This window comes from Xyrauchen texanus, chromosome 17 (genome assembly GCF_025860055.1).
Source record: "Xyrauchen texanus isolate HMW12.3.18 chromosome 17, RBS_HiC_50CHRs, whole genome shotgun sequence".
NCBI lineage: Eukaryota > Metazoa > Chordata > Actinopteri > Cypriniformes > Catostomidae > Xyrauchen > Xyrauchen texanus.
Genome location: NC_068292.1, coordinates 43,804,630 through 43,817,991, shown reverse-complemented (window position 1 = coordinate 43,817,991; position 13,362 = coordinate 43,804,630). Strand labels below are relative to the sequence as shown.

Sequence of the window (13,362 nt, the reverse complement as noted above, 5' to 3'; positions counted from 1 at the left end):
TCTCAATGGGGCATGGGATGAGTTGTGTGTGGATCGTGGAGAGTAGCATGAGCCTCTACATGATGTGAGTCTCCTTAGCAACCATATTGGTCCGGTTGCTAGGGAGGGTAGAGTCACAAGGGGTAATCTCCTCATGGTCGCTATAATGTGGTTCTTGCTCTCGGTGGGGCGTGTGGCAAGTCGTGTGTGGATGCCGCGGAGAATAGCGTGAAGCCACAAGCGCTACGTGTCCGTGGTAACGCGCTCAAGTCACATGATGAGATGCGCGGATTGATGGTCTCAGACGTGGAGGCAACTGAGATTCGTCCTCCGCCACCGGATTGAGTCACTATGCCACCACGAGGACTTATTTTTGCGATGACAACCGACGCACTGTACATTAGCCATTACATAACATATACAACCTTATTGTAAAGTGTTGCCAACTTTTCCATGAACTTTCTAGTTGCTTGTGAAGACCAGATAACGATTTTTAAAACACCACAATTTCACACATTGGCGAATGAATCAGACGCATTTGTGATTGTGTTCGCAGTAATCTAACGTTAACTTATGCCATGTTAATGTCAAGCGTTACAGTATTTATACGCTTTTCCAGGCCTGGAAATCACCATTTGAAATTTCCCTCAAATGTCCGTGTTTTCAAGGCGTGTTTGGGAACCCTGAACTTTGTAATGGATTAAATGGTCCACTTCTATGGAGGAAAACACGAATGCATCTGAGGGTTTAAAGGGACGAGTGAATAGTGTACAGACATATTCTTCTACAAAACATCTATTTTTCAGATATGAACAGTGGCTTGTGGTTCCTATCATACATGCTCGTCTGTAGAAAGTGACTTTTATTTATGACAATAAACCACAAAGTACATTTGCTGTCGTATTTAATGTTTTGTGTGCTTAATGCCAAATACTGTTGTTAACCATCTGTATTGAGGAACAAATGCTGTCTAATGTTTTTAAATAATATTTTTCAATGTTCTACAGTATCCTGATATGCATGTTTTATGGTGATGATAAAAACGATTTTAACGTGTCAGTGTTTTGTAGCATTGTATTGAATAAAAAATAAAAAAACGACCTGGTTTTGCATTATTTCCTTTTCACTACATCAAATGAAGACTGGGGCAAGTTGTCAACTTCATTTTAAGATTTTGAGTCAGATGCTCATTTTCTAAACGAGATTCACTCAGCACGCCCTGGATATATATTTCTGCAATCTATCCTCCAAATAAAACATCCAATATTTTTGTAATAGCAACTGGGTAGACAAGAGTCAGCTACGTATATAATAAAGCTAGATTTGAGATTTTAATATGTTGTAATTAATTAACAGTATGTGTTAGCCAAAGCAATGGAAAGTTACCATTGTGACAACATGCCCCGCTATTGGGTCGAGCTTTTTGTATCCTCTCTGCAATACTGGCAGAAACGTTCAACAGCCAATTTACATGAAAAGATGAACGCGATCTTCTCTCAGCTCATCAGATCCGCTTCCAGCTGCTGCAGCAAACGTTCATTTCTGGCAATTAAAGACCTGCAAAACAAAGTTAACACACGATTCAAACATTATACATTATAACCTCAGTTTTATAAAGTTCTAGCGAGTTCTGAGATCACGACTCCTACTTGTAGTGTTCTCGCTGCTCGTGTGCGCTCTCGTTCGCGTCGTGGCCGGTCTGTCTCTTCCTGTTCAACTCCTCCGGGTCAGACAGCGCTGCTAAAAAACAACAAGCACAAACGTGATCAAAGCGTCATCTCGTTTTGAAAACGTAATGTACGGAGGCAATAAACGCACCTCTGTCCTCTGTGTTCGTCATGTTCTTCAGTCGAGAGGAGAGAAGACTCTTTTCAGCTCTGATCAGCTGTTTCTGTAAAGACACGTTTTCCTCCAACACAGTCTTTAACTGCTCATTAAGAGCTTCCTGTATTCAAAACAACATGTAACTAGTGTTGGATAGATTACTTTTGAAATGTAATCTGGTACTGATTACAACTGACACAACTGAAAATGTAATCAGTAATCTAGTATACTATTTTAGATGACACATTGTGGGTAATCTGATCTCTGATTTTATCTAATTATACCACACATACACACACACACACACACACACACACAAAAAAGCACAAATCGAGGTTCCAGTGAGACTCTTCCAATGCAAGTCAATGGGGTTTAATCTGTAAACATTAAAATACTGTTTCACAAGTATAGACACAAGATATAAACAATATGTGCGTTAACATGATTTTACTGTCATAAAACCACTTACTGACCACATCTGTGGAAAGATATAGACAATGTTACAACTTCGTTGCCATGACGACACAACGCCACAAACCCTAAAACGACTTTACAGCTTAAATAATACATTTGTTTAACAGAAGAATTCATGTAAGTGCTTTTATAAAATTATGAGCCTTTAATAAACCCCATTGACTTCCATTGTAAGTGCCTCACTGTAACAGATGTGCTTTTTTTTAAAGAAAAGAAGGGATGAGTCGAAATTAATTTTTGTGGTTGTGGGCGGAGGGTGGGGCCAGGTACTCTAGAGACGGCAGTGTGACAGAGAGAGAGATTTACGGGCAGCTGCCCGACACCTGTGTGTGTGTGTGTGTGTGTTGTGTCTTTTGGAGCCGGTTCTCGACGACTCCTTGCCCATCTTAATCCCTTTAGACTGGTGCCGAAACCCAGGAAGGAGGAGGGATGCGCCTTAGTGGAGTTCTCGCGCTACCATCCACCCCAAAGAGCAGCCGCGGCCATCCGCCGGAGGACGGAACGGCCACCGACCGCGAGGGAAGGAGGGACTCTCAACCAACCGCCTGGAGCGGTTACTGCTACCAGGGGCGGAAGAGACCACTACCGTCCACCAAAAACTTGGCGGGGCGTTCCGTCCACCAGGGGCTGGAGGTCTGCCTCCGATCTGCCCAGGAAGGCGTGGCCGACGTCCATTAGAGGGTGGAGAAGTGGCCGAGGACCAAGCTACGGCGTATCGGAGAACCGTCCTGCCGGGGGCTCCCCGGCCTGAGAGAATGTGGGAGGGCGGGCCCAGGACGTGATTCCGCACACCCGGCTCCTAATTGGGCTGATTAGCCCTCGAGAGGGATAAAGGCCAGTACATCTGAATGAAACCCAACTCTTACTATGGACTCTTGTGCCTGTCGAAGCTGAAGTTGAATTTCTTCAATCTCAGATCGATGTTGTTTCTTCTGTAGTTTGGATCGAGCGTTCAGAGCTTTGACTGTTCCTTTAAGACTCTGGATCTCCTCTTCTCCATCCACAACCTCCTTCTCCATCATGCGGAGGATCTTCACCATGTTCACTGGACATCACAGAGAGAACGGCGTGGATTAGTTAGTCTGGTATATATACTAGCTCGGTTCTGGAGAGAGATACTCACTTACTGAGGAACGTTCGGTTTTGTTGATTTTCCTTCATCCCAGACCAGAACTCCTCCATCATACTCAGGAGCAACTCCATGGGTTTCCTGTACGCACCCTGAGATACAGATCAACTATGATAATGAATCAATGTCCCGTGTTTTTAGGAAGATTCGTTTAGAACCTGAATTGCATGCAGCATTACTGACCTTACGGGGTTTGCGTTCTCGCTCTGGTGCAGGAGGACTTCTATCAGACGTCCCTCTGCTCCTGTAGGTTAATCTGGGAGGATGCAAAATGGGATTTGGACTGTTTTGCAGTTTGATGCTTCCACAATTGTCTTCTGCAACACAATGAGAAACAAATGTGCAATATTGATCATTCATTTAAACTGAATGATGCAGACCATCAGTAATGGGACTGTATTGCAAGTACCTTGTGAAGCAGCGCACGCAGTCGGGTGTGGCGTAAACATAGTCTCTCCTCGAACTGTACCGCGGTTCAAGCAATTCACCGAATGACAGCTTTCAACAATCGGACTGAGAAAAGTCACTTTGTGCCCACCTTGTCGAGTGGGAACTCCTAAATGTGTGATTCAAAATAATATATTATAATACAAATATTTTTGCAATTCAGTTCACTGGCGCAGAAAGTACCCACTTCAGCTTTAACCTGTTGATGAACGCCCCCTTTTTTGAGCACAAACCATGACAATTACACACCTGAACTGAAATGGTTGTATTTACGGGACCCTTTGGAGTTTGGACACAGTTGTGGTCTCTTTTGAAAGAGACACTTTGGGCTTTATTTCACAAGTTTCAGAATTAATATATGTTGTTATTTACTAAAGTTAGAGAAGCTGAAGTTTATAGTAATGGAAATATTTTGTGTTGAACATGTTTTTATCATCTAAAGAAACTATAATAAAAGTGTCAAGACAACCCAGAAATACAATGTCCTCAAAGTCACGAGTCTAAAGAAGTTTCGTTTCAAATCTGAAGATGATCGAATAATAAATGAGTTCCTGCAGCTTTAAATGTCTGTAAAATCTCTGGAAGTGTTCAGAGTAAAATTAAGCTCCGCCTCTCAAGACGACACTAAATCTGACGGCACTGCTTGACTATTATGAATAAAACTACGCCACATTTGTATAAATAGACTTTGGAGACGGCTGGTTTTGTTTATGAGACTCTAATATATCAGATCATAAACAGTTTTACAACATGAATGCTGCTCAGATTGCAGTTTGATGAAGAACGATGATGAAGGGTAATTCTTTCAGGAGAGATCTCATGTAAACAATGGAGAATATATCAATATTTCTCACATTTATCACTTTTATGGACAAAATGTGCGATTGGATGTTTTTAATGAACGCTTGTCATGGACGATTGACCCAAGTGTGTTGAACTGGATTCATCTGATCGTGTTTTCATAATAAAAGTCCCGTTTTGATATTGCATCTTTTCATAATAAAAGTCCCGTTTTGATATTGCATCTTTTCATAATAAAAGTCCCGTTTTGATATCGCATCTTTTCATAATAAAAGTCCCGTTTTGATATCGCTTGTTTTCATAACAAAAGTCCCGTTTTGATATCGCATGTTTTCATAATAAAAGTCCCGTTTTGATATCGCATGTTTTCATTTGTACTCCTGCACAAATAACTCAATCACTGTTTCTGGAGGATTGCTATGTGAAACAGAGATCGGATATCAATGTTGAACCCTTTGACCTTCGATGTATAATGTTAACATTAATTACATTTATAGACGGTAAATTATATATTAAATGTAAGCAGAGTGACGTCACCACCGCATGCGGGCGATTGCGTATCAACAGGTTAACTACCGTTATTCTTAAAGAGACAGTACCATTTTAGCAAGTTAAGAAATACGATCAAAGGTCAAACAAGAGAATATCACCCCCTTGTGGAGATAAAGTGAAATTACCATTCTTAAGATCCGAGTTCTTCAGAACGGATTCCTACATGACAGACAATTAGAATTAACATCAATTGTAAAATTAATTTCTAAACCAAAATAACAGCAAAATTAGCTAGTAAGTAGCTAATACATACAGTACAGTATTTCTATTATCTTCTATAGACAAAGATGCACCTGATTTGGTGTCGAGGACCTTTCACGTCCAGAATCATTGAGTAAATGCATGACGTCAGAAGGATTTTCTAAACACAAGAACAACAATGAGGAAAATACATAAACAACGGTTCAACGTTTCGTTTACGTCATCACTCAAAATTGTTCACAATGTACGTTTAATAAAATAATAAAATATTGTGTTAAGTAATGAATGCCATACCATAATATTGAACATCGTCTAAAGGGTGGAGAATATCCAGGGAGTGTGATCATCATAATGATGCAGTGCACCTATTATCAGTGTGTTTACCTAGTGAGAGACGAGGGCTGCCGTCATGTTCGGAGCGAATGGGGAGAGTTTGATGCTTCATCCGGCACACATCATTGAGAACAGCTTCCTCATTGTGCTCTAAAAGCGAGAGCGTCTTCATCATCCTCTTCACTGCTTTTATCCTCTGCTCACTACTTCTGCAAAACAGTGACAATAATCAACAGTCTCTGGAAGATTACAAATGTAACAAGTGGCTGTATAATGTGGTTTACAATGTCAATGCATCCTGTACCATTTAAACTCATTACCTGCATGCTGCGTCTTGTGTTAAGACGTGTCTGTCCTGTTTAGGGTCCAAATTTGCCTCTGACGAGAAATGCATGAGAGCCGCCTTTCGTTCTCGGTCGCGCACAGGACAATCATCTTTAATTGAGAGAAATTGCACTTTTAAAATTTGACTGAATTTTCATGTCTATTCACTGTAATTATCAGTCACAGGATTCAGAGTAGTTGATAGTTGCAGGTGATTATTTTGTGAGGGTTGTTTGCTTTATTTCTCCATGTTTTTCCGTGGCCGGTGCTGGAGGAGAAACTTAAACTGGAATCACGTTTAAAAACCCAACGCAGGTGTTTCGAGATAAGCTTTTAAAATTAAAGTTATTTTTAACTTAACTCTGTGATCCCACAATGGTGATTTATTGCCACATTAAATAAAAAAATCGGAATAATATTTTGATAATAAAGTCGTGATATTTCGCGTATTAAGTAAAATAACGAGAATAAAATCGTAGCATTATTATTTAAAATTTGGTATGAGAATAGTCAAAATAACGAGAATAAAATCATTGTAAAATTATAATTTTTTTGTATAATAATAAATTAAATATAATGAGAATAAAACCGTAGCATTATTATACAAATTTTCATATGAGAATAAGTTCAAAATAACGAGAATAAAATCGTAGCATTATTATTTAATATTTCGTATAAGAAAAAAAGTCAAAATAACAAAAATAAAATTGTTGCATTATTATTTAAAACTTCATATGAGAATAAAGTAAAAAAACGAGAATAAAATCGTAGCATTATTATTAAAAATTTCATATGAGAATAAAGTCAAAATAACAAGAATTTTTTTTAGCATTTTGAGATTATAGTCACAATATTGTGAGAATAAAGTAAACATTATTAGAATAAAGTAAAATCTCAATATTAGGCTAAACAGAGCATCATTACCACAACGATAGAACGAACGCCGAGCCAGCAGCTTCGTTAATGCAAGAGATGGATGTGGAGGACGTAGTTAAATCATACTTTAGGACAGGATTCAGCAATAAAGAAATCTTTGGTCTTTTGGCGCATCAGCACAGAGTTATTAGTGTCCGCACTCTGCAGCAGTTATTTAGGAAATGTGATTTATTCAGGAGAAAGAACCAGACAGATTCGCGCAGTACCGCTCGGTGTTGGGTTTTACTCTCTAAATTATACTGTAAATGATGGGATGTTACGCTAGTGATCTACTAATGATGAACTACAGCTCATACTGTATTTATTAGCCTATATGACAATATTTACTTAACCGTGTTTATATTGTGATACATTGTAGATGATTAAAGAGTGCATGTGACTATCACACCTGGAGTCGTGAGTTTGAATCCAGGGCGTGCTGAGTGACTCCAGCCAGGTCTTGTAAGCAACCAAATTGGCCGGTTGCTAGGGAGCCTGGGTAGAGTCACATGGGGTAACCTCCTCGTGGTCGCTACAATGTGTCAAAAGAGCTCGTGGCGAGTTGTGCGTGGATGCCGCGGAGAATAGCATGAAAGCCTCAACATGCGCTATGTCTCCATTGTAACACGCTCAACAAGCCACGTGATAAGATGCGCGGATTGATGGTCTCAGACGCGGAGGCAACTGAGATCCGTCCTCCGCCACCCGGATTGAGGTGTGTCACTACGCCACCACGAGGACTTGGAGTGCATCGGGAATTGGCCGTTACAAATTGGGAAGAAGAAGAGGAGGAAATCAAAACAGAAAAAAAAATAAGTGTATGTTTTGCTTTTCTTATGTCTTGGTGTGAGCTGGGAGCGCTGACATTTCAAAATAAGAGTCCCCGGTGCATTTCAGGTATATTCACAGTTAAAAGCCGCTGCGTTACGCACTAAAGCGTCTTTTCTTTTTCTGGTGATTTTGGTTGTACAATAAAAACAGCATCTTGGACTTTATTCATTTTAGACTCTTAGTCACGGTAATGAAAGACCAAGAAACTTTTGAACATTTAATAAACCGATTTTAAAAACAATCAGCCGATTAATCAGTTATCGGCCTTTTCCACTAGCTTAGCAATCGGCAAAATCCATTAATGGTCGACTAATCCAGACCAATCTGGTCCGCTGAATGATTTGAGATTAAAATAAATAAATTATGCTTAAACACATTTACGTTGATTTAGCCTATTACATCGGTATGATGTATTCATACTACAGTATTAGTTTTAGCTACAGCAGAACAGATAAACACTTAAGTGTGCAGCGTTCCAGTACATGCATGTTAAAGCCCGCATCATCAGAAAACCTTTTTCAATGACGCACGACACTCGGCGCTCACAGATTCAGGAGTATAAGCAAAAGTCCCGCATGTCTTAAGCTAGGTTCACACAGCCAGCGACTTTGTCGCTGCAGGTCGCCAGTGGCTGGCGGTGAAGTCGCTAGTGGGCGTTCCCACTACTGGTTGCCTAGTAACGTTTATAAATGACATTCACGGGTGTCATTCCATTGCTGTTGACAGCGAATCGCTTTTCTTGGCGCTAAAAACAAATATTTTGGAGGGAAAAGACTCAATATAAATGGAATCAGTACATAAAATGCTTTAGATCAAAGATGAACGAGAAACAAGGCGTGCTGTTTGCCATAGCGGCTGTTTATCTGCGGCGAAAATGCAAACGCCGGTCTGTCTGGGTTCACAAAACCATTCATAGTCAGCACGGCGAGTACCGCTGGTGCGGCTGGATATACCATATCCATATCATAGAGCACTGGAAAATTGCTAACAGCAAGAATTAGCCTTTCATCCATCTTTCCGTTACTGCAGGAGGAGAGAGAGAGAGAGAGAGAGAGAGAGAGAGAGAGAGAGAGATAGAGATAGAGAAGGATCACGTGAGCTCTCCCGTCTTTTCTCCTATTGGCTGTCGCTTCCGTAAGTCGCTCTTCATTTGAATAAAGTTGAACTTGTCTCAACTTTGTCACGTCTCTGGACACGCCCACATCTAGTCTCCAACGGTCGCGTCAGCTAGTGTCGCCGGAAGTCGCTGTGCTCTCATTGAAAATGAATGGGATGGAGTCGCACGCGATGTCGCTGTCAGTGTGTACGCACCTTCACTCTTGAGGTGACGCTACACTACCACGCCAACCCGTTCCCATTGTGAAGTTTGTGCGAGTCTTTCACACGTGACATCCCTGAATTAACCAAATAAGAATATATATAAAAGCAGAAAGATAACGAACCAATTTTGCGGACTTTGGTCATAGCGTGGATCAAGTACAGACGGTAGTGAGGGTGTCTCTGAACTACAGGATTCAATCTCAAGTCCAGTTCGTTCAGATTCTGCAGCTTGTGCAGAGAAAAGACGTCTTGTAGTGATGCCAGTCTGTTGTAGTACAGATTGAGTTTCTCTAGCGTCTCCAGATGCTCAATCCCCTACATCAACAAACAGATATTTGATCCCAAAATACCACGGTTACTACAGTTATTGTTACTAGGGTACATTTTTGATAAATTAATGAATGCACAGTCAAATAGAGATGTCATGAGACTTATTGTCAGTTTATTCAACTCATTATTTGATATCAATGGCTTAATGAGTAAAGAAAGTTATTAGAAAGTGCTACAAAAAATGCTTTCTGGTCAGGAAACTGAATATTGACATGTTGATTTACCTGAACGGTGATCAGTGCATTATGAGAAAGATCCAATGTTTTCAAACGCACAAAATTCTTCAGAGACGATCCCAAATGACAGATCTTCCCTTCATATGTTCCTGGTAGGATCAATGACCTAACATCCGCTGCATTAAATGATACAAAATATCAGTTCATCAAATGGTGACGTCGTTATAATGAAAAGCCTGAAATTGGTTGGGTCATTCCAACAATGCGCCCAAACCATATGTGTCTTAATATAATAAATAAAATATTAAACTCACTCTTTTAAAGAGGAAAATCATAGTTAGCTTCTTTTTTTTATCACAACATTGCTATTAAATAAATAGGGGTATATTTCAAATCATTTAAATACTTTGTGAAAGCAAAATCTGTCATTTATTAGAAATATTCCAAGTGTTTCTTCATGTTGAATTTCAGAAGGCGATTAAAAAAATACCCAAATGTGAGATAACTGTCAATCCCTCACTAAACAATGACTTACTTGAACTTTAATTTTATTTTGTATAAATCAAACAAGTTTTGATTAATCAGTAAGTGCCTGAGATTAACCTGATCGTATTTCTGAAAGTCAGATATGAACTAATAGATATTGACTTTTTGAAATGTTTACTTTAATCTTGAAATTTCGACTTTATTCTCAAAATGCTTCGACTTCATTCTTGAAATTTTGACTATCCTCGAAATGTTACTAATCTCATAATGCAACGATTTTATTCTCGAAATGTTACTAATCTCATAATGCTACGATTTTATCCTCGAAATGTTACTAATCTCATAATGCAACGATTTTATTCTCGAAATGTTACTAATCTCATAATGCAACGATTTTATCCTCGAAATGTTACTAATCTCATAATGCAACGATTTTATTCTCGAAATGTTACTAATCTCATAATGCTACGATTTTATCCTCGAAATGTTACTAATCTCATAATGCAACGATTTTATCCTCGAAATGTTACTAATCTCATAATGCAACGATTTTATTCTCGAAATGTTACTAATCTCATAATGCAACAATTTTATCCTCGAAATGTTACTAATCTCATAATGCAACGATTTTATCCTCGAAATGTTACTAATCTCATAATGCAACGATTTTATTCTCGAAATGTTACTAATCTCATAATGCAACGATTTTATCCTCGAAATGTTACTAATCTCATAATGCAACGATTTTATTCTCGAAATGTTACTAATCTCATAATGCAACGATTTTATCCTCGAAATGTTACTAATCTCATAATGCAACGATTTTATTCTCGAAATGTTACTAATCTCATAATGCAACGATTTTATCCTCGAAATGTTACTAATCTCATAATGCAACGATTTTATCCTCGAAATGTTACTAATCTCATAATGCAACGATTTTATCCTCGAAATGTTACTAATCTCATAATGCTGTTACTTTATTCTATACATTTTGACTTTATTCTCTAAATTTGGACTATTCTCATAATGCTACAATTTTATTCTCGAAATGTTACTAATCTCATAATGCTGTGACTTTATTCTCTAAATTTGGACTATTCTTGAAATGTTACTAATCTCATAATGCTACGATTTTATTCTCGAAATGTTACTAATCTCATAATACAACGATTTTATCCTCGAAATGTTACTAATCTCATAATGCAACGATTTTATCCTCGAAATGTTACTAATCTCATAATACAACGATTTTATCCTCGAAATGTTACTAATCTCATAATGCAACGATTTTATTCTCAAAATTTTGACTATTCTCATAATGCTACAATTTTATTCTCGAAATGTTTTATTTATTCTCGAAATGTAACTAATCTCATAATGCTACAATTTTATTCTCGAAATGTTCTTTATCCTCGAAATGTTACTAATCTCATAATGCAACGATTTTATTCTCGATATTTTGACTTTAATCTCAAAATGTTTACGATTTTAGTCTTGAAATTTTGACATTATTCTCTAAATATTACTACTTTATTCTCAAAATTTGTACTTTATTTTCTAAATGTTACTAATCTCGTAATGCTTCGACTTTATTCTCGAAATTTTTACTTTATTCTCGAAATTTTTACTATACTCGTAATGCTGCGACTTTATTCTCGACATTTTTTCTTTATTCTCTAAATGTTACTAATCTCATAATGCTGCGAATTTATTTTCGAAATTTTAACTTTATTCTATAAATGTTACTAATCTCGTAATACTGTGACTTTATTCTTGAAATTTTAACTTTATTCTCACAATGCTATGACTTTATTCTCAAAATTTTGACAATTCTCATAATGCTGCGCCTTTATTCTCGAAATGTTACTAATCTCATAATGCAACGATTTTATTCTCGAAATTTTGACTTTATTCTCGTAATGCTGCGAATTTATTTTCAACATTTTTTCTTTATTCTCGAAATGTTACTAATCTCGTAATGCAACGACTTTATTCTCAAAATTTTGACTTTATTTTATAAATGTTACTAATCTCGTAATGCGGCGAATTTATTCTCGGAATTTTGACTTTATTCTCGTAATGCTATGACTTTAATCTCAAAATGCTACGACTTTATTCTTGAAATTTTAACTTTATTCTCAGAATGTTACTAATCTCGTAATGCAATTACTTTATTCTCAAAATATTATGAGTTTATTCTCAAAATGATATGACTTCATACTCGAAATTTTTTTATTTCTACTCGAAATATTACTAATCTCGTAATGCTACGACTTTATTTTTGAAATTTTTACTTTAATCTCAAAATATTATGACTTTATTCTCTATATATTAGTTGTTTTTTTCCCATGGAACCAAAACGCCATCGTACAATCCCTCACTAAACAATGACTAACTTTAACTTTATTTTTATTTTGTATAAATCAAACAAGTTTTGATTAATCAAATGTAAGTGCCTGAGCCTAACCTGATCATATTTCTGAAAGTCAGATATACACTTTAATAGAAATAGCCTACAACCTTAAATAACAAAACAATCATATTATTATTATTATTTTAGATACAGAGTTCAAAAGGTACTGCGTAACAACATGACACTCTATAGTTGTATTATTGTGGCCATTGTAATTGAATTTAAAAACGACTAAACCAACTACATGCGAGTTCAAAATAAAGATGATGTATCTTTTAATCAGACTATATAATTATATAATATGCTTACCTAAACAACTGTGTTGAAGGTTTAGTTTATCTCTGATCCACTGCTCTGTTATGGACAAACCGTCTACCGCCATTGTTTTGAAGCTGGTGCACAGTACGCATGCGTGTGAAAGTCTTGGCTAATGAATATTAATTACATAGCGTGACGTTTGTCCACCTGATTTGCAGAAATGCATATGTAGACAAGTCTGTTAACAAATCAAATTTGGCGAAGGCTTACCTTATAAATATGAATTAGGTTCAGCTGGAAAGTTTAGCGAAGGTGAACAAGCAACGTCTAGATTACATAATTAATATACATGAGCTACGCCTTCGACAGAGGCAAGGAGGACGTCGTGAAACCACATCGTGTATATTTTATTTCACCAAATGGCAACATTTCCATGGTATTCCTCTGTCTGTTGTATCTATGTGTCTATATATGTATTTATCTGTCTGTCTGTCTGTCTATCTATCTATCTTTATGTCTGTCGCCTTCGACAGAGGTAAGGAGGACGTCGTGAAACCACAGCATGT

At 37.5% G+C, this 13,362-nt stretch overlaps 1 protein-coding gene across 1 annotated transcript; it reads right to left on the bottom strand.

Annotated features, from left to right (window-relative positions):
* Nucleotides 1-22: 22 nt before the first annotated feature.
* On the bottom strand, nt 23-12,920 carry cep72 (centrosomal protein 72). Its single transcript, XM_052147650.1, has 14 exons — nt 12,848-12,920; nt 9,685-9,812; nt 9,253-9,445; nt 6,061-6,175; nt 5,792-5,949; nt 5,500-5,567; nt 5,332-5,365; nt 3,816-3,962; nt 3,590-3,723; nt 3,405-3,498; nt 3,144-3,322; nt 1,798-1,924; nt 1,629-1,719; nt 23-1,536 (listed from the first exon to the last, which is right to left on the bottom strand). Exons 1-14 carry the CDS (start codon nt 12,918-12,920, stop codon nt 1,476-1,478), a joined length of 1,602 nt encoding a protein of 533 aa, XP_052003610.1. The 3' UTR covers nt 23-1,475.
* Nucleotides 12,921-13,362: the final 442 nt, after the last annotated feature.